The sequence below is a fragment of the Dysidea avara genome, chromosome 4 (assembly GCF_963678975.1).
Source record: "Dysidea avara chromosome 4, odDysAvar1.4, whole genome shotgun sequence".
Taxonomy (NCBI): domain Eukaryota; kingdom Metazoa; phylum Porifera; class Demospongiae; order Dictyoceratida; family Dysideidae; genus Dysidea; species Dysidea avara.
In genome coordinates, this window is record NC_089275.1 from 21,970,184 (window position 1) to 21,992,486 (window position 22,303).

Consider the following 22,303-nt stretch of genomic DNA (forward strand, 5'->3'; position numbering starts at 1 on the left):
TGCAGCACTCTCAAGCCAAACATGCAGAGATGATGGAAACAAAAGAAAATGACAAAACGCAAATTTCAGTAAAATCACTCACTCACACATGGAGATACGTACCTGTGCAGTTGTCTTAAAGCTGTCTACATAATATATGCATGCTACCTAGAGTACATGTTAAGAAAGAAGGCCAGGGAGAAATAAACTTATTCAGCCTGGACATCACCACCATAGTTGGACAGGGAAAGAAGAATATTAAAATACAGTACATGTACAAACAAAGGATGCCTGGTCACCATACAATTTTCCCCAGACAGCTTTTACAGCATCATGTGCACCTGATTTACCACACTTTTTGATATATATCAATTACACAATATTTAGTCTGCAGACTATATAGTCTACAGAAAATAGACTCTAATGAAGTACACATATATTACTTAGTGCTAATAGCAAGCATACTAAATAAGTCACATAAGTGCGTGTGATAGTGCATATAATTGATACAATACTCTTACAATTGATTAGCATCACAATACTTGTATTAAATTCTTGTCATTTTCCCATACTTGTATGTTCTGTGGTTTGAATATATAGATGCATTATAGTGGAGGAGATATCTGCCTATTATAACTGAAATTCTATAGCTATGTACAGTGCTCCCTCGATTATCCGACCCCTGTGGGACCAAGACATGTTCAGATAATCAAAAAGTTCGTATAATCAAAGCCCATTCATTTATATAGAGCCCTGTTCAAATACTCTAATAGAACATACATATTAGACAAGATACTCTAATAGAGCAGTCATTTCTAATGTTTGGATAACCAAGTGTTCAGATAACAGAGGTTTGGAAAATCAAGAGAGCACTGTATTATAATATAATTAAATTCATATTATATATGATACATCGTTTTGTTCATCTTGGACACCATGATACACTTGGATACAGCAGACAATGATAAGCCATAAACCTGTACAAACTGGATAAATCCGAATGACACAAATGAAACATCTCTCACCTTGTTATATCTCCTGGAATATTTGACTTTAGAGGTACTGCATTGGTAACTTTATGAGTCTTTGCATTCATTATGTAACTAACAGTGAGCTGTATGGAGAAATGTCTATGAATTCAAAATTTAAGCAAACACAACTAACAAATTTTGATATCTGTTCTTTGGAGAAATTACCCAATTTGTAAAACTGATTATAAATACTATCAACTTCTGTTAGATTACATCCCAGCACTGCCCCTATAGTATTTATACCTTATAACACTGTACACACACACTATAGCAGTGTAGTTACCGAAGATAAATCCAACTGTTATGTCATCAAAGTTTCCAGCAAGTTCACAACTTGCGATGAAATTATCTTTACCACTGTAGTGTGTGAAAAACATGTACAACTACATACTACGGATCATGTGTATAGCCATTAAGTGTATGCAAGCCACTTGCACAGCATTTATGTATGGCTGCAGCAAATTCAAATCAAATGTCCCTACAATTATGCAATCATCATTCATGCATGAAGGAATAAAAATAACTTCAAAACTAATTATTGTTCTACCGTATGTATCATGCAGTCTTCATATTAATAGTATGGTTTTGTGGCCTGTGGAATCTCTTTCACAGTAATGCCTAGGGAATGTCCATGTACTCATAGATATATAACGCAAACTGGGATCGGAAAAGAAAGTTGTGGTTACAGGTGCGTATCTATGTTTCACCTGAAGTAATGTTTTACCACATTGTACTATGGTGTACGGTCCAGTACTGTTGTGGTAAGCAGAAAATACATTGTATCACATATCAATAACACATGGGAACACAGCAGAAGGTATTACAAGTCACTATGCCTAATTTGTAAATGATTTGTTACTTTGTCTGAGTGACGCATGTACCAAAGGGAATCCAAAACACACAATGAACAAAATAATTGTTGTTGCTTTGTCTTAAAACATACCAAAATGTAACAGTTTGCCAGTTACAACTGGACTAATAAATAAAACACTTCTACAGCTTGTAATAGCATGAAAATGGCCTAACTTGAGCTTCTCTACTTATCTTGGGGTGTTCTCATGCACTTGTATACTTTATTAGTTACAAGAGACATGGCCCGATACAACTCCAGTTTCAATTCTGAGTGACAATATTTATACAGATTAATTACTATAGCTATTTCTGTATTCTAGTACCATAATACTTTTGCAAAGGTTATGCTGTAAATACTGTATGAAGCAGTCTGTCACATCCAGAAGTGGAGAAGTAAAACACAGATGGTTTCAAAGGAATTTAATTCCCATTGTATGGTTTCTATGTAAAATTATCAACTAATGCTTCCAATCCAAGTAATCGTTAATTCTTGTCTCCCCAGTACATGGTCCAGTTTTACAAGTGACAGTTCTATTAGGGTAACTCAATCAACTACTAAGTGTGTCAACTTGTAAGACAATATAGCCAGAGCAAATTCACGAGTATTCATAATAGTGAAACATGCACAGGTAGGACAGATTACAAAAGAAGATAGAATTTGTCTGAAACTATCAATGTAACAACTGGCGGTCCCAATCCCCCCCACTCCAAACCAATCAATTAGGACTTGATTGCCATCTCCTTGGCATGCATGGGAGTACTTTAAAAATTACACCTATGCACCTTTTGTTTTACAAGTGAAAAACCACAATTATTGTGTATACACATACAGGTTTGTTGCTTTGCCTTTTCAGGGCATTACTTCATTGATGAAAATCTTGCCTGCTGGTAAGATTAACGTAGCTTATAAAGTGTCATTGTTTTGGAGTGCATTCATTATAATTTATGCACTAACCTATTGATACCAATCTACTATCGGCCCAAAGTACAAAATAATGCCGTTATTTACTACTACAAACTACTTAAGTTTCATCATTCCATTGCAAACAGTTCAAGTTAAATTTTGATTTTATTTGTACATCTTGCCTTTGTATTTAGTAAGTTGCTTTCTGAGATGCCATTTGTAATTTATGGTATTCTGGGCATGTACCTGGAAATTGGTCTACCAATCCACATTTGAAAAATCTTTAGCTACACTATTAGCATTTTTCAGGTACCTAGAGGGACAGTATTAGTGGGAGAGTGAACTGTCATTAGGAATGGGATTACAGACAGATTAACTAGATGTACAGACTAACTTTAATAAATGTTCTCCTTTCATAATCAGTGCACGACTTGCACAGTAGGTTGCACCAGTTGCATACTGAAAGATATCAGCCATAACTGTCTAAAAACAAAAATAGTGATCATACAAAGACATTCTTTACTGGCATACTAAGTTCCTTTTGTGGATGCGGTTCTTTGCCTTTTCGTTAACCTAGAATGTACGCAGGGAATTGTAATCAGTCCATGTAGGAATTAAACAAATCACTTACTGGTAGGTAAGGGTGTTTATCATACCGACGACGTAATATCCAAGGGTATCTCCCAATGTAGTATGGTTTACTAGGATCATACTGTTGTAGAACATGACTGAGTTGTGGAACATTCACATATATATCATCATCAACATGACAATACCATTGGTATCTATGGAGTGATGACAATACCACACTGTTCATGACATCTAACAACCACACCTGTCCTTGTTACCATTGTGTTTCTCTAAGGCTTTGTAGTATGAACTGAACTCCATACCAGTTTTACAGCACAAAGCTTTACTATATAACAATAAATGAGTGAAGATTAGCATAGCAGTGAGATTTGTGCACCAGCACAAAGCTTGACATGTAATGATTGCGTCATAAAGATGGGAGCTGTTTTTCAGTCAGAGGCAGTGAGAGGAAAGGGCTAAAGAATGGGAAGGGGGAGGGGAAGGGGAAGGAAACTATTGCTAATGAAATTGAATGCAACAGCATTCTTGTTGTTTTGAGGTGAGAAATTATACAGGTTCTGAGTTTCACTTTGTTGTTGTAAAGTACTAGGTTACACACTTCTTAAAAGGATGAGTGAATATACATGTTTGAGCTTGACTGCTCTATAATCTTATAGTGGGCCATTGGGCTCTTGCACCCTTTACACTGCCTAAAATGCTCTTAGCATTTAATACACAAATAATTGCCATTGTCTCAAGACAGAATCTCTATACAGCTAGTGTCTACAGGTAGGCAAACCCTACCCTTCCCTTTGCATTTACTTCTACTACCTGAGCAAGCACTCCCTTGGATCTACCCCTTCTTATGCCTAAAAGTGGAAAACTGCCTTAACATTGAAAATCGAACTTCAGTATTACTGTAAACATTTAAACAATGAAGCCATGTCCATTTTGCTCTATATAGCTCTCACGTTTATCAATTGCATACCAACTAGACAGTATATTTTGGCATTTTAAATGATATATCAGTAAAATAGCTACAATTTTTGCACATACAATTAGCTGGGAGGGTCAGTGGCTCCATATCTGAAAAGACATTTTATACACATAAACTATAGCGTAGGCTGCCAATTATCGCCATCTACTTATTATCGCCACTTTTGCATTCTATTATTGCCATGCAAAAATTACATGATTTTACGAAAGCGAACAGGTTGTGCAGTAGCTAAAGAAATCATTTCGAAGGTTATCTGTTTGAATCACTTCATAAACTTATTTTCACTTCGTTTAAGCGAAGTTACTAACTACGTAAGTAACTCTGTTAATGTTAACTTGCAAATCAGCAAGTTACATGCACTCTACTGCACATTTAGAGCGATGCCACAAGGACGGTCACGAATGAGGGCCAATGGACAGAAACGTGTCGTGCTACATGGGCTCCTCCTTGCTTGCAATTGTCTTAGAAAAGGCTGAAGTGGGACAACACGTCAATGCTTGCCACTATGGAGGAGGTAAAGCAAGGAAACATGAATGTTAAGTGCGCTTCTGTGCAGTATGGTGTTCAAAGGACCCTTCGAGATCGTCTATCAGGAAGAGTGCAGCATGGAGTCAAGCCTGGCCCCAGACCATACTTAAACGAGGTATAAGAGAGAGATTTAGCAGGTTTTCATAAGTAATGTCCAGTGTGGGATATGGGAAAAGAAGGAAGTAGATAAAGGCTGTAGGAGAGGTCAAGCTCGAGAAAAGGGGGTATTACGGAAGGAAAGGATATCAGATGGGTGGTTTAGACATTTTCTTGAAAGACAACAACTTACTTTTCGCAAGGGCGATCGCACAGCTTTCGTTACAATGGATGCCATACAGATAATGAAGCTTTGAGTAACTACTTCAGGGAGCTGAAGGACATCCTTGATAAACACCAGTTGCTTGATAAACCAGAGCACAATTACAATGTGGATGAAACCCTTGACCACAGAGCCCCTCGTATTATAGCAAAGAAGGGACAAAAGAAAGTGCGATATGCCACATCAGGCAACAAATCTCAGGCCACTGTTGTTGGATGCATTAATGCAGTAGGGCAAGCTCTGCCACCTTTTGTCATCTTCGATGCTAAGAATCTCAATATGGAGTGGACTGAAAAGGAGGTGCTGGGAACCACATATGGCTTAAGTGACAGTGACTGGATGAACATGCAGCTATTCAAACAGTGGTTCATTATTAATAAGCACCTTGTTCATCATGCTAATGCTGCTCAACCTTTGTTATTGCTGTTAGATGGTCATGGCTTCCATTATAATTTAGAGGTTGTTACCTTTGCAAAGGAAAATGGAATTATTATGTTTACTCTTGTTCCACATACAACCCATGAGACGCAAACACTCCACACTGCAGTGTATGGGCCACTCAAATCCAACTGACAAAGTGTTTGTCATGACTACATTCAGTCACACCCTGGCAGGATTATCACCAAGTATCAGTACAGTGAGCTGTTTTCAAAAGCCTGGCTGAACACAATTGTTTCAGCAAATATCATCAGTGGCTTCAAACATTGTGGAGTGTAACCTTTTAATCCAAGAGCAGTTCTTGATCACAATCCTTTCGCTGAAGTTGCCATCATTGATAGCACCGCAGAAATATCACAGGAAGATAACACAGGTGAAGTTTCACAGTTTGATGATGTCATAGATTCCACCAGCATTCACAGCTGAAGAACTTAAATTTGTTACACAATTTGCTGAAGGCTACAATGAGTGTGATCCGAGGTATATAGCTTGGCTTGAGGCTAACCATCCTGAGGAAGATAGCAGTAATTTTTTTCCCTTGGCAGAGTACTTTCCAGATGATATTACACCTGATGCATTATGTCTTTCAGACCCTAGTCCTGATCTGGATTTATTTTGTCTACAAATGATGCTGACGTGCCTGTTCATCTGCCATCTGACTGTGCTGGAATTACTAGTCGCAGTGACAATGCTTCAATTCCAGCTAGGCTAAATTTTTCTACCCTTGGTGCAGTCTCAAGTAGTTGAAGTACTTCATCCACCTCAGCTCCAACACCCAGTGCAGGTACTCAGTGTGTCAGTGTAATTTCAAAATAGCCTTGTTTAGTATGTACCAGTGGCCACTAGAAAGGATAAAAGCTCATCAACTAGCATAGAGTCACTGGTTCACGAGTATTAACTAGTGCAGATGGCCTTGTGCTTTGAAGGGAAAAGAAACAGAAAGAGAAAGAAGAAAAAGAGAAAAGAATGAATGAATGAATGGACAAGAGAAAGGAAAAGGAAGAGCTGGCCAAGAAGACAGCAGAAGAAAAGGCTAGTAAAGCTGGTAGTAAAGGGCAGAAGAGACCAAATGTAAGCCTTCCAAAGATCAAGAGAAGCCTTCTACCTCTCAGGATATAGGTACAACCCCATGCAGTAACCGCTACAGCTGTTTCCCTGCCACTGACTGATATGGATGATACTACTAAGGATGCTTTAGAACTTGATTATGAGTGTTGTGAGTGTTTAGGGACTTACCAGGAAGACATTGACATGGGGAATGGAGCAAAATGGGTAAAAAACGTGGCTGTGGACAATGGATTCACGAGGAGTGTGTGGAGAATGCTGTTACTGATGTGAATGGTGTAGTTAGATGTTGCTCCAACTGTGTTGTGTAATTTTTGATTATGTAGTGTGCATGAAACACTGATTGTAGTATTTTATTATCTTTTAGTAATGTTGCACAATCAGTAATGAGTTTAAATTGTCTATAGGGGAATTTTTATAATCAACTTTATGGCTTCTATGGTTGAGTGGGTGATAGGTGTGAAAGTCAATATGTTAATCGTGAAAGCCAAACAAACACATCATCTGTTACGTGGCAAAGTGTGGGTGAGTGGTGATAATTAGTCTACGCAAATATACACAGTGGCAATATATTGTACCGAGTGGCGATAAATGGCAATTGAAGATGCCTACTTTAACTGCCATATCTTCATCATGGCTACTAGGATTCTTTCAAATCTTTAGGGAAGGGTAGACTGATAATGAAGGTTGGGATGGGTGAAAACAGAATCTCAAAAGTTTACGTGGCTCAAGTGTTATGGTGTTTTAAAAAGTTGATAGCGATAATTGGTGGCGTACGCTACAACAGTACAGTACTACCAAATTTCATGCTTTTATCCAACACTACACAAAATGGCCTTATAAAAACATTCTTACTATGAGTGATCACCTGGACAAGATGAAATAACCACATTAAACCCTGCATAAATAAGTACACATAGCATAACAAACATAGAGAAAATATTTCCATGTACCTGCTTTCTTAATTCTATCAAGATATGGTTTTCCTGCAGAAGCATTATCACTGGTTATTGTTAACTGAATAATAGTGGCAGAATATATTATCAATATAAACATGTATTGTATGTACCTCGTCTTTATCTAAAAGTTGAAACCAAGTCAACATCGAAGGGAACAGCCTATCTTTGTAATTTTTCCCAGATGATTTCACAGAAAAGTATATATTATGAGTGTAGTTTGCATTAACTTTTTCCAATGGTTTGCCACTAATTTTAATGGAAGTAACTTCTGGAGAAGTTTCTTTTTCATTAGTAGAAGTGGACTCTGCTACTTTACCATCAGTTTGTGAAGTAGGACTTGTATGATCAGGTAAATTGGGTGCTTTCTTTTTATTAACATTTTGATTTTGATTGGTAGAAGTGGGCTTCACTTCTTGTGGTGTGAGGTTAGTGTGATCAGGTTCTTCTTGATTGTGATCAAGTTTATCATCAGAAAAACTTCCAAAATTGTTGATTGTGGTGTGCTCAACTACAAGTATGTCCTAAACACAATGAAGTATAAATCAGCAAAAGTACAATTATATAGGGAGGGGGGTATTAGACTGCTGAAAAGAGGTAGTCATAACTAACAGTTAGAACTCAAATATTATAATACAATTATCTGATATAAGGTAGACTCAAGGGGAGCCAGTTCTCATCAGTAACTCTTACAGATTGTATCTCTGCTGGAGACACAGACACTACAGCTGGTACAGTTGAATTCAATTATCAACTTTAGAATGATAGGAAGTGACTGTTCTATTAGAGTATTTTGTCAAGTGCTCTATTGCAGTAAATGAACAGTGCTCCGTATAACACAAATGAGCTTTATTTATATGGACAAATTCACTTATCTGAATAGTATTACTGGCACAGTAGCTCATGTAAGGGAGGTCCCACTGTAGCTGGCAGCATCATTTCCAACAAAAACCAGACGATTCGACTACAATTATACTACATATTTAACCATAACATCACTAATAAAAGCACTTGTGAAGTGCAGATACTCTCCCGCTTTTAGCATGTAGTGTAGCTTATAGCTTGCATCTCATACAAGTTTTTATGATCACAGGTACTTTAGTAGCAGATTTTTGTGTACACATGAAGACATGCACAGAGTGATGAATCACCCAAGCCAATACGAGTGCAACCACTGGATATTTTATAGATGCATGCCTAAAATTTCCCTCAATTATGGGTCAGCAGCTAGTATGCTCTGGTTACGTTCGGTTATGATGAATGGACAAATCCTAGAGATATAATGGAGAATTTTGGCTATGTGAGTTTAATGTTTTACGTTGACACTATAGCCTATAGCTATGTAGTTCATACCACATTACTTAGTCAACTGACCACACTAGCCCTGAAACGATTAGAAATTTTACTATTTAGGAAATCCTGAACAAAATCTTTGCAGATATCGTAAGGATAGTGACATCATCACTTGTTGCCAATACATTTATTTACACCACCACAGTTGTATGTAACAAAATAACTAGTAAGTAGTATTTTGGTTCAGCCTATTTGGCATGCTCTGAATTGCCAACAGATTAAAGAGAAAGTTGTCATGCAATCAACCCTGTACGGATGAAGGCAATCGAAAGGTCCAGCAATAATATTTAGATCAGCACATTTGACTTGCAAAACTTTCTAAAATTAGCAAGATCGGCATTATTGGTGGGTTTGACCTTGCTAAGAGAGTTTCCAAAGCCACACTACGGATGAATACAACTAACCATGGATACAGCTAGAGTTTAAAACATCACATTTGATATCCAAAATTTCTTCTACACAGTAAAACTTGGTTGAAAAAGGCATTTTTGGCAGGTTTAAAGTTCGCAAGAAAAACTGACAAACCAACCCTATGAATGAAGGCAAGAAGTAAACTTGCAGTTTGGCTCACAAAAGTTCCTGCAGTGAGTTTTTCAGATAGTAATGTTATGTAAAAACAATGTTCTGTGATCTGGAGCACAGCACAACAGCAGGAAATACTACAACATTTACCACAGTGATCACCTCTGAGCCAAGTAGTACCTGTGTGCAGAATATGGTGTGGATTGAAGTTTTTTGACCATCTGGCTGAGACTAGATCATCCAATTCAGCTCTCAAGAGACTCAATAAAAACTGTAACCTCGTGCACATTAGCACCTTTAGCTAGGTGTACTGAATTATGGAAATGATTACTCAGAATGAGTATAAACTTCCAGTAAAAGCTTGATTTGTACCTTTAGGGCTGAATAGTGGCTCAACAATACAGAATAGTGATTTTATGGGTAAAGGAACTTTTTATGGCTAAAGAGCTATTGAATCATGCATTATACATAACACAATTTTCTATCCCTCATGCTATCAAAATTTTAATGGCACACAAAATTATGGTTAAAAAATGATCATTTTTATGGTTGTTGAGTTAGAATTTTGGTGACACTAAACTACGAGAAATTACCTTCTCACTGTTCTGTTAACTATCTGACTGCTCTATTAGGGTGCCTCAATCTTGACGATACAATATTATAATATAGAGATTGTCAGAACAACACATTACAGTTTTGTAACTAGGACTTCCCACTGCTTTTTTGCTCGGTGTAAACAGAATTCTGTCACAGCCATATACTGCATGGAATGTATGCTTTACCAGTAGTGATAGCTTTGATATTACACATAAACGTAGCTGTTCTATCAAAAGTGACAAATATACTTGAAAGTCATTTTGTTGTAAGCTAACAGTTTCATATACATGTTGGATTGATTGAAATCACTGCCAATAGACCTGGTTAAGGTGGTGCTCTTATGGTAAGGCAATCACAGCAGAAAGGTTTATGCTTCATAATTTGCCACATAGTAAAGTGTTCCAGCTGATGAATAGAATGGTTTTTGGTCATTGAGACCTATTCAGCTATAATTAGCTTACTGGTAATGCTATATGCAATTAGTGACGTAATCACACATACGTTACTTGTACACATACGTTACTTGTTATTGTTCTATGCCATGGCTACCAATGGAGCATAATAAGACTGATATCTGTAGAACCACCTATGTTAAGCCATTACAAAAGCAATTGTGGCAAACCTATGCAGCTCTACAAGATGTTGTAGTTAATTCTACTGGTAAAAAACCATTTGACCTCTCTATTAAAATTGCATTTGGAATTGTTTGCAAATATTGCAACCTCAAAAATATTTCCCCTTGAAATAGCTATTTAGTAATCTTAGTCTGGCGCAGCCTACACTTTTCAGATCACTTAATAATGCACCTATCAATGTATTGCCCCACCCCTCCCCCTCGGGCATATATGGGGCTATAGTGGGGATTTGACACAGCCTAATGTCAAATGCCCCATAGTAGAGCAAACCTATTGTGTCAAATCCCCACTGTTGGCCCCAGTTGCAACACGGGGATTTTACTCGGGATTTGACATAGCATGGTTGGAAAGTTACAACAAAAATACTTGGATGCTTAATGAACAATCGTCAAATGCCCTATAGTGGGACAGCAGTTTAGTGTCAATTCCCCCTGTAAAGCCCCACTTACGCTCGAGAGGGAAGGGGGGTGGTGGGGCAATACATTGATAAGTGCATAATGCACCTATCAATATTAAGCCCCACTACCCCCCTCCCAGACATACATGGGGGAATTGATCCAATTAGATCTTAAAAATGGCCCCACTAGTGGGGCATTTGACTGTTCAAAAATTTTAGCACTTGCTTGACCCTTATAAGGCCACTCCAAATAAATTCTCTGTTTCCCATCCACCGCCCGCATCTAGTTACTGACAGCTCTAAATATTCCATTATTTCATATTCTTCCATTATTTTCTGGTTATTCTTGCATACTGAGAGGCTTAGTAAAAGCCATCTTGAAACAGTGTCAGCTCACGTGCCAGCAGTGCTATCGAGTTGGCACAAACTTCACGTTTGCACCATTTTTGCAACTTGAAAAGCTGAAGCATGCTTTTATGCAGCTTTTTATGGTTGTGCCAGGCAAATAATGGCTTGAAAAGCTGCCAATCTTATAATGAAATAATGGAAATGAACCGCCCGCCCGCATACAAATATGCTTGAGTCTAGGACGGGAAACAAAGAATTTATTTGGAGAGGCCTAAGCTATGCACCTCCTGCAAGAATAACCTACTTTCCCAAAGTACGGGATTTGACTACTCATCATGCCCCACAGGTGGGGAATTTGATTTTTGAAAATGTCAAATCCCCACCTTTCCCGGTAAGGCCCCTATTCGGTGATTATTAGTTTCTCATCCAGCCTTTCTAATTATCATGATGCAGGCGGGAAGGTATTACCATTATTTTATATTAACACACTGATGTACAGACCTTGTCCAAATTGTCTTTCTTTCTTACTACAAACATTTCCTTCACCACTTTTCGTGATCGCCAACTGTTTTTCGACAGTCAACTGAAAGCCTGCTTTGATGAAGTCGATAGAGCACGATTGCAACTAGCACTGCAGCAATTTGCTAAGGAAAACAACAGTTCTCCTGGTGATATATAGCGCATTAATTGTAGCGTTCATCAACAAAAATTATAACAGTTTGGTATCACGTGTTCTTCTGAAAAAAATGCTCAGAGTAAATAATGGCTTACCATGCGGTAGCTTAAGAAGGATGCGGGCGGTGGATGAGAAACTAATAATCACCAAATAGAGGCCTAATAGGTGCCATAATAAGGGTTGGGCGAACTGACCATGTACGTGTGATACACTTACAGAATGAACAAACACTGATGATGATTCCGGCGACCAGTCATACGTTAGTAATACCGCCACCACTACGCATACCATCCCGGTCATGCATAGTTGTATAGTCCGTAAATATCTGTCAAACATACTTCGACCTCCCGGCTGCCACTACAACGCTTGATTAATACTTCCTTTGACTACTCTACCAACTCCCACCATAGATTATCGTACTCCTGTTGACATAGGGGTCCAACACCAACGTACACAAGGGGAACGAACGTACACAACGTGGAGTCTATGGTTGGGGATTCTGGGAATCAAAGATCCACCACGCAGGAGGCTTTCCCGAGTCACGTGTATGCATACGAATTAACTTCGGATTTTTTCGTGTAATGAGTAAACAAAATGGAGCGTTCTACAGTGAGTTCTACAGTTATTTTTAAAACCACTAAACAAGCAGTATGTTTTATAGCAGGCACAGAGGCTTTCTGTAGTCTGTGGAGCAACTGATACCGAGGCTAGAGCTTTCTGTAGTCTGTGGATTTAGTGCAAGTGGAGTCCCGCCTGTCAGCGTAACATGCTGGCTGTGTTACTCTGTTTTTCTTTTGTCTTTTACAGTTGTCCAGCACGTGCCTTTCTTTGTGCTCCGGGGGGTGGTAGGCAAGGGCAGTCCATCAAGCCCGGGTTAGAAAAAAAAAAGCAATAATACCTAGGCTCGAGAAAATCTGATCGAGTTGCGAGTATTGTAATGCAATCTCGTTATGTACAGACTTGCTCAACCACAAAGTTACGTAATACAGGAAACTGGTTAATCACGTGATCACCGCACATTGCTGTTGTGGTCAACCACGTTTTCTCCGTAACAATGACGAGTGAGTGACTTTATAAAGGAGATAAACTGGTGACTGTTATGAATATGGAAAGCACCTTGATGGAAGGTACGGTAACTCACAACTAAATTTGCAGTGACTTGTGTATGCACACATTCATAGTGATGAGCGAGTGAGTCACTATTAATTTTTGTCTCGAGCTTGTAACTTATACTGAACATAATGTATGGCATTGCTATCAGGTGGTTACCAATGCGCCTGACAGTGTCATGCATATTTAAACTGTAAGCTCACTGGTTATGTACACGTGGGGCAAGGTCGAGGACAAGGTTGAGATTTGAACTATGATAAGCACGACTGAATCTCTGCTTTGTGCTGTTGCAGTTTCACCGTAAATTCTTACCGGTGAAACAACATAACCAAATGGTTAGGACAGTGGCTTATATGCCCCACGATGCTGGCCGGTTCATGCTGTTGCAGTTTCTTGCACTACTTACCATGACTATAACTGGTTATTATGGAACTTTGAGACAGTTTCTATCCGTGTTAACCTCCTGCAAGTTACTAGTCTTGTCCAAGGTGGATTTGCCCGCACATACTCAAGTGCTTAGGACACTTTCCCCAGCAGATTCAAGCCTAATAGAGCTCTATATGACATGCTTAATATAATGCTGCAGAAATGTTCATTTGATATCATTTCTCTTGTAATGCTGTGTATATACTCCCGGACACTAAACAAGACTATGGGACCGGCCATAATTGACGCAGTAAGATACATGAATTATAGTTTAGCTTTTTTCATTGTACCAGTAATAGACATGATGTCATGCACTCATCCAGTATTTTCTATAACACAAACTGAGTACGTATGCAACAAAATTTAATATTTTATCTTCAAATGTTTAGTAAAACACTTGTTCGTATTCTTCCTATTGTGTTGTGCGTATTGTCCAATCTTATATCAATTGCTTTATTTTACAGATTATTAAAACAAGATGCCACAGAACTTGCCAGCTTGAGCAATCTTAGTGTAAGTGTATTTTGTTTGTGATCTTACAATAGACCATATGCAATCTTGGGGGCATAACTATATCCTTTTATGACAAGTGTATGTATGTCTAAATGCTGTGAGCATATTATTGTCTGCCATGTGTGTGTAGTGTGTGTGTGTGTAGTGATTGTATTTCTCTAGCCATTTCCTTGACTAACACACTTTCCGATCAGAACTGGAGACCTTCTGTGAGCAGCTGAAGCCGCTAATACAAACTAATGTATGTAACTGTTTTTTGTTTCAATCACCCTTTATAGTATCTGTACTTACGTAATTCACGTACAGTAGTGTATTGTTGAGAACACAGTTACCTGTACAATACCACATAGTGGCATGTGACTTCGTATGCATAAACTATCAGTTTATGCTCCTTAGTATGAAATACTGTAGTATCCAAATCATTTACACATGCAACAGTAGACTTCATATTTCACATTATTGGCTTGTGTTTCATTTGAAGTTGGCATGCTTTAGCAGAAAATTTGGTGGACCACCAGGATTTGAAATATCAACTACCTGATAAGTATTGTTTATTTTGTGCTTCCCTAAAATTAAACGCTTTCCTCAGACTGCACTACTCCCTTTATCACTCAACAGTAACATTACCGCATCGTAACAATGTTTCACTGTAGCCACCTAAAAAGGATCAAATTGTTGGCTCACCACTGGACTTGTTATTGAAAGAATGGTACTTCAATCATGTGAGTTACAGTACACAATTGTAATACATATTATTTGAAATGCTGTACAGTCGGAGTTCCTTTATTCCAAACACCTTGGGACTAACATAAGTACATGTACATATCCCTATTAAAAAGAATCCTATTTTAATTCAACTAAATTCAGGACCTGTCTTACATTATGTACATACATGCATACAGTATGTACGTGCAGGTATATTTATGTTATTATAAACATATACACTAGCATACCTGCACATACAAGTCTACACGTAACTTTGACACAGTCCAGTATTACACATTCCTCAATGACATTTGGGACTAACCAAGTTCACCTGTCAGGAGCTGGTAATTCAGTTCCCTTAACCAAACATGTCCGCATTTAGACAAGGCTTCAACCCAGTTTTTCTAACATTACCATATTTATAAACAGAAGCCTCGGTCAGGTACATTACCTGCCATGCCTTATTCACCATGAGGGTTTCAAGGTGAATGTTTTAGTGGTGTTCTTAGAGTGTCATAAGTAATGTATACTGTAGCTTCTGTTTGCTCTGTGGCCAATTGACGATTACAGTGTTTGGACATTCAACCTTCATGCTTGGTCACTGTACATCAGTGGATTGTTGACCTGAAGCTGTACATTTGCTAATTGTAGTTGTAAAACTAATCAGTCCTTAGCAGTAGTGCACAGCACATACTTGAGCAGCTGAACTTCAGGTCTAGAAGCCAACTATTAAAGATGTACAGTACTGTATGTAAATAGTGACAGTAGGAGATTTTAAATGAGTCTACGGTTGCTATATATTCTTTTACCTTGTGACACATCAAATAGTTGTTTACAAATTTTACCTCTGAAACACAGAATAATAGAGTTAAGGATAACATTAAAGCGGATGAAACCAATTGTCCCATTTTTTTAATAAGTTCACTGTTTAGTGTACTAGTACAAATCACTGTTCACACATACATGCAATATGTATATACGTACAGTATACTAAATGAATGCCAGTCAGTATACTACTGTACTTGGTCTGCATTCAATGTTGCTTGTATAGGTGCTGTATTTATCCCGATGTGTTGAGAGATGTTATCCGGTGCTGCCCGAGCTACTACAAGTTGTGAGTTGATATCGTAGAAGTGTTCAGTGTTTGTGTATGTTGTGTAAACAGTATAATGAAAATGTTTATCTAGTTCAGCTACGTGTAATAAGAAATTACATCTAACTTCATGAATGCACAGAATATTTTGCATACGTTGCAGCATAGGTGTGTACTGAGTTTTATTAGAGTATTTGATTAAGTGTACACAATGTGCATTGTACAGGGCATGTGTCCTACACTGTATGCTGTGGCCATTGTCTTATCATAACTCTATTGATTTTGTTCCAGGCTGTTAAGGGTAATACTAAGATTACCGGTAATGATAAGCAGTTAATGGCTGACATACAAAGGTACAGAGGGTGAATAATTTTGACTTTAAACTGTGCAGTGTATTTGCCTTGTCCCTTGCTACAGTACTCACTACTTCTATGTATGTGTTCTCCTGTAAAATACTGGGTTTTGTTTTCAACTACGTACTGCTATTCTTGTTTTCAAATATACAGCCATTGCAATTATTTTTCTTCTTGTGTTGATTAAATGGCTAAAGTTTAGCTTTTCAAGCATCTTGTACTATACTGTATGAGCAGAAATTTTGGCGAGGGATTAAATTTGGTGAACATGTAATTGCTTGTCTTGTAGCTGATTATTAGTGATTGTAATGCATCATTACTGCTTTAAACTGCTTATCCCAGAACTGCCATTGTTGGGAATTGAAGTTGTGTACTGCAATTCTAGCATAGGCGTGATTGAGCAGATGACTGATTAGAATTTGCTCCACTCGAGACTGGTGAGTGTTTATAGCTACATCATTGTAAACAAGAAGCCACATAACTACACAATGTGCCATACTACCACATGGGACTCAACTTTATTAGACATGCATTTTGTCAAATTCAACTCTCACCAAATTTAGCAAAACGCCAAATGTTTTCTGTTCACAAAAATTTCTGCTTATACAGTATATGACATGCATGGTAAATATTCTAATTATGTACATTCAGTATTACCACAACTTTCAACTATTTGCAGGTTTATTGAGTTCAGTACTCTTTCACTGCTCATACAATTTCCAGAGGTACGTAGGTACAAATGTAATCATGCTTGCACATGTAGTGAGAACTAATGGTTCATAACTGGTGAACCATTAGTTCAAGCATAGATAATAGACACCCCTACCTGGATTGGAAGCACATGCATAGTGCCCATACAAAACTACAGTTCTATCCGTGTTTCGCGCCTGAAGTTTTCAAACACTCCTTTTCATTCAAAGATTCTGTTTTACTGTCTGGATAACAGCTAGGTTGTTTCTTGGGTGGCAATTGGCCTACTACTGGTATAGGCGCTTTCCGTATAAAAAGTATTGAACATGTTTGTGAAAATGGTGGGGTGAACAAGTTTAGTTTAAGGCTGATGCTTATTACTAACTAATGCTACGTGTACTGGTATGTGTTTCATGGTATATTCGCTCCAGTTTAGTCAAGTTCACAAACCCCGCCTCTCGTATCAACCTTTCGCGCTTGTCAAACTTCTAGCTAATACACATCAGTACACCCACTATGAATAAGCCAAACCTTATATTCCATAGCGGTAGGTTTACTACTCACCAGTAAGCAAAACATGTTCTTATAAAATATACTCCCGGTACTGTGTACAGTATAAGGGGTGCGAAACTCGGATAGATTAGGTGGCGCTTAGAAGTTTCCAATCCAGTATGGGGTGTCTATTGTCTATGGTTCAAGCTTGTGTATTTACTTTCCACTTTATGTGTAACACACGGCTGTTTAGTGAACATGTGTTTCTGTGCAGCACTTAATAGTAGTCAATCATACTCTCTAATGGAGTGTACAGTTTGTAACAAATACTCTAATTAAACAGTAACTTTCTGTTCACAAAGTCCAACATTTGGGTAGTTAACATGGAGAGTGACAGATGCTCCAATGTTTAAATATTGTGTTTCCCTCCTTGATACAAGTTATGTAATGAAAGATTGTAATATTATTATAACGGTGTCTGTTTCATGTAGAATGATGAGCTAAAGGAGCAAACAGTTATAGAGGTCACTGCTGAAGGCTGCACTTTTAGTGACTTTGGTATGTAGTAAATAGCAACAGAAAGTTAACAAATGTGAGGAAGGATGTTACTTTGCAAAAATGAACCTGCGAAAGCAGGGCATGTGGGCACAAACTATATCCCATCTCAATGACAGGTCACATCTCAGTACTGCCACAGAATATCTGAGTTGTGTAACTTATCTTATAGGTGCTAGATAAGTGTGTGACCATAGAGCATGATGACACAAAAAGTTAAATGATAAAAGTTTTAAATGTTAGCAAAAAAATTTAGGTGGCCACATGCCCTATATTTCATTGGCACTTTCTTTTACCACATTTACTCTGTGAATTGTGTAGCTGCTGTACATGTAAATGTGTTCACTCATTACACAATCAATCATGTGATTGCATTCTGAATGCTACAGTGTAGATGTTAACACTTCTGCTAAAGTTTTGTTCGTTGTTGTAATATGTGTATGTAATTCCGTCACCATATGGGGTAACCAGGTGTCCTGGGAGCAATTCCCTTCTCTCCCCCTTATTGGCCAATGCCCGTATCAGAATTGAAATACTGCAATAGAACAGTCACATACTGTGAACTTAAGATGGTTCCACTGTAGAAAAGGTTTTAAAAGGTTCCTAAGATGGAACCTTTTTTAACTTTAATAAGCAGGTAACTTTACAGACATGCGAAAATATAAACTTCTCACTTGGGAAGTTATAAGTTGATCACTATTGAGAGATGGCCTTTCTATACAGGACAATATAAGCAGGGCAAGTTTTACTGTACCTCAGAGCTTCTCTCCTAAAGGTATTCCCTCACACCCCTCAAAATTGTATCCATGTGTGTTGTACTACTTTGATTGCCAAAGATGCACCCTCTGCCTAATGTTTTATACCATTCAATTTTTGATTAGTTAAGTTGCACTTGCTGTATAGGTGTCTGGTAGTGGTAGTGCTGGGTGGCGTACTGGTATATTTCTCATTTACAATATTAAGCTAATACTGGTATGCATACCAGAATGTCAATCAACATACCATCATATCATTGAGTGGTACTGTAATGCTGTGAGCAGACACCTCTAAGGGATTAGTAGCATTTTAATTGAGTTTTTGCTGCTTATAAAGTGGTGACCACATGCCCTTCCCTGAATACACTCTGTGGTTGCCTATGTTGTGTGTCACCCAAAGTACATACAGTAAACAAATTCTGTGGTTAAGATGCAGCTGCTTGTAGCATGTTGTGACTTTATAACCTATTGACCATTCATTAGTAGCTTTTCCTTGTTGGATGACACCTTACCACCCCTTTGTGCTTTTCTTGTCTCTTACTTTTTACTATGAATTTGATGATGTAGTGTAATATCATGATATTTAGTGTACATGATATAACGTTCTCATTTTTTCAATATTGCCACTAGTGTCTGGTCACAACTACATATTGGACATACGTATGCTGCCACTATAGTGGCAGCATCAACCGAATTGCAGCTTTTATGATATTTGGCATGTGACAAGCCGCACCAGAGATGCTATGCATGGTTAAATGTCAACTGGGAACTCCCAAGCAAGTTTTTTCTGTTAGTCAAGTACAGTAGCACAGCCTAGGGCTGCGCTTCTGACCGCCTAGTTGGTTCAAGCTCAAAGCAAGGTTTGAATCCGTCAGTTTATAGGATCACCATGACAAAACCCACATGATTCAAACAATAACAGCTAGTATTTGTCAGACCCTTTTATACCAAGTGCCACCAGACTTGTCAAAAAGGGAGCATCATAAAAGGGTCAGCAGCACCAGACAATCCCTACTCATTGGCCTTCTCCATCTCCCCTGTCCTGGTACGTACATTCAATGTGTTTTATACATGTTCTCTGTGTGCCATTAACTGGCTCTTTATTTTCAGAGCACAGCAAGTTTTGTTCTGATTGGGCACAAGTCCTTCTCAGCCAGGGAGCTACGAATACTGACCCTTTCTTCCTTAAACAAGCTATTGAAAATTTTAAACTTAAGGTAAGTTGGTAACAAATGCAAGACGTTTTATTATTTTCAAATTCATTTACAGATCATCCAGGATATAAATGCCTTCAAAAGACTGATACAAAAGGCTGAAGCAGATTATTACTCCTTATACAAGTATGGAACGTATTCGTATGATATTTCTCACTATTGTTATTGTGACACAGTGGGGCTTCCACAATATTAGGGAACTACATATATTTGAGTTGGGATCATAGAAATGAAAAGCAATGAAACAACCTGCAGCTATCATTGTGGATATTAATTTCTACTTTAGTTATACACAGCCTGTCAATAATATGGCCGTGGTTGAAGTACTGTAGGGATTAAATGTCCACTAGTATAGCTGCAGGTGTAGACGACTTTGTGAAAATGTAATTTTTCCTTGTACTTTTCTTTTGTAATACCATATACATACAAATTTTCAAGTGACATGATTTTCGTGATTGGTTGGCTTTTCCACAAATTTCATCCTCAATAGACCCTCAGTTATCTAATCCTCATTTATCCATAGCTATCTGAAATTGGAAATGACTGTTCTATTAGAGTATTTTGAGTATAGGTGTATGTTCTATTAGAGTATTTCAACAGAGCTCTGTATATAAATGTATGGGCTTCAGTTATCCGAAAAATTCACTTATCTGAATACTTTTATCATTGCCTGAGACACATTGGGGTTCATATAACCATGGGTTTACTGTATCAGGGTTAGCTCTATGCTTTCTAATACATAGGTTACCTTAGTGAAAAACAAGTGATCCTTAAAAATAAAATCGCGAAAAAGCTGAAATTTGTCAATCTGCAAAAATGTATGTATACAGTACATAATTGTATGCCACATCAAAGGAAAGAATGGCAAATAAACAAGCATCTTGACTCTTAATTACTGAAACGTGAGATGCATGGCTGTTTCCCTCTGTCTTCAGCTATGCTACACCCGTTGTATAGCATTACAAACAAAGAAAAAACACTTTTGCAATTACATAATCTTCTCACTATAGAGATTGTAAGTCATAAGAAGCTACTCACGAGTCAAAGTCAGTGATGCATGTATTTTAGTTGCTGCAGTTGGTAGAAAGGCACACATTGAGTCTAGTTGACATCGAACAGTAAATACACCGTAAATAAGCCCTGTAGTGTTAGGCTGAATATGTATCAGTTAGTCAGTACATTTTCTTAAAATTCTATAGAAACCTGTTGGAGGTAATGAGGATTATACTCTGAAGGCATAATTATGCCTTAGCAATACTGTCAAGCTGTCATGTAGGAAAAGTGAGGCAGGTTTTTGCATGATAATTTTGAGCAGAAAACCCCAAACCTTTATGATCCTTATTAAGCAGCACTACCATGCTGTATGACATATGTACATGCTCTCTACGTTCTACAGGTCATATTTGTTCCTCTGTGTGTGTGGAAATGGTCAATTACTGATAGACTGTGCCATCAACGAGGCTAATTCTCTCACTGACTCCTCCTCCAGTTTGTCGGTACTAAAGGTACTGCAAGAATACACAAAAAGGAATGGCTTCCGATCTGTAAAATCTATGCAGATTTAACTGAACCTGTATCCTGACAAACTATGTATATGTATCTGTACATTTATTTTTGTGTTTATATGTATGCCTGTGTTATGTGTACAGTATACATATCTATGATGAAGAGTACATATGTATGTACATACGTAAGGTAAAATGATTAGTACTTAGAGTCTAAAATAATATGCTTATAAATACTTTATGTTCATCAACCCTATAGTCAACAGCTAAAAGCTTTTCCAAAAATATGGCAAATAGCCTGCTTTAAATAGTTTTGAGGTGTTTCAGTTAATGCTTTAAATTTTACCTATAAAATTGCAATAAATTAATTTTGGTGAACTTTGAGACATTGTGAAAGCTAAAATGGCTACAGCTTCTGGGGGCACAGACCCCCTGCTGCCAGAGACTCAATGCTCTGGCCACCCCCCCCCCCCCCCTCGTATCAACTACTTCCTCCACCACTGCCTCAACCATGGTAGGTGATAAGTGATGTAGTATGGATCATGTTTTGCCAAAAGTTTATCAAACACCTGAACAAAAAAAAAAATCACACATGCATAGCTTTATGGTCTCTTCTCTGAATTGCATTAATTTTGTAGATTTTGATTGAAATTGCCACCACCCATTCCTGAGATATAAATATTTTAATTCTGTTTTCTTGTTGTGTGTGTATATTATAAGCTTTC

At 37.8% G+C, this 22,303-nt stretch overlaps 2 protein-coding genes across 2 annotated transcripts; one reads left to right on the forward strand and one right to left on the reverse strand.

Moving 5' to 3' along the window:
* Positions 1-502: 502 nt before the first annotated feature.
* Positions 503-12,716, reverse strand: LOC136254317 (beta-1,3-N-acetylglucosaminyltransferase radical fringe-like). The gene is made up of 13 exons (XM_066046993.1): positions 12,640-12,716; positions 12,384-12,589; positions 7,753-8,163; positions 7,637-7,700; positions 7,539-7,581; positions 3,602-3,682; positions 3,398-3,551; positions 3,298-3,339; positions 3,161-3,249; positions 1,294-1,367; positions 1,144-1,238; positions 1,005-1,093; positions 503-956 (listed from the first exon to the last, which is right to left on the reverse strand). The coding sequence occupies exons 2-13, from the start codon at positions 12,501-12,503 to the stop codon at positions 902-904; spliced, it is 1,317 nt and encodes a 438-aa protein (XP_065903065.1). The 5' UTR covers positions 12,504-12,589; positions 12,640-12,716; the 3' UTR covers positions 503-901.
* Positions 12,717-13,077: 361 nt separating this feature from the next.
* LOC136254321 (protein Njmu-R1-like) lies at positions 13,078-21,746 on the forward strand. The gene is made up of 11 exons (XM_066046997.1): positions 13,078-13,294; positions 14,168-14,216; positions 14,379-14,457; positions 14,870-14,938; positions 15,973-16,035; positions 16,306-16,367; positions 17,047-17,092; positions 18,041-18,107; positions 19,970-20,076; positions 20,129-20,199; positions 21,470-21,746. The coding sequence occupies exons 6-11, from the start codon at positions 16,351-16,353 to the stop codon at positions 21,636-21,638; spliced, it is 477 nt and encodes a 158-aa protein (XP_065903069.1). The 5' UTR covers positions 13,078-13,294; positions 14,168-14,216; positions 14,379-14,457; positions 14,870-14,938; positions 15,973-16,035; positions 16,306-16,350; the 3' UTR covers positions 21,639-21,746.
* Positions 21,747-22,303: the final 557 nt, after the last annotated feature.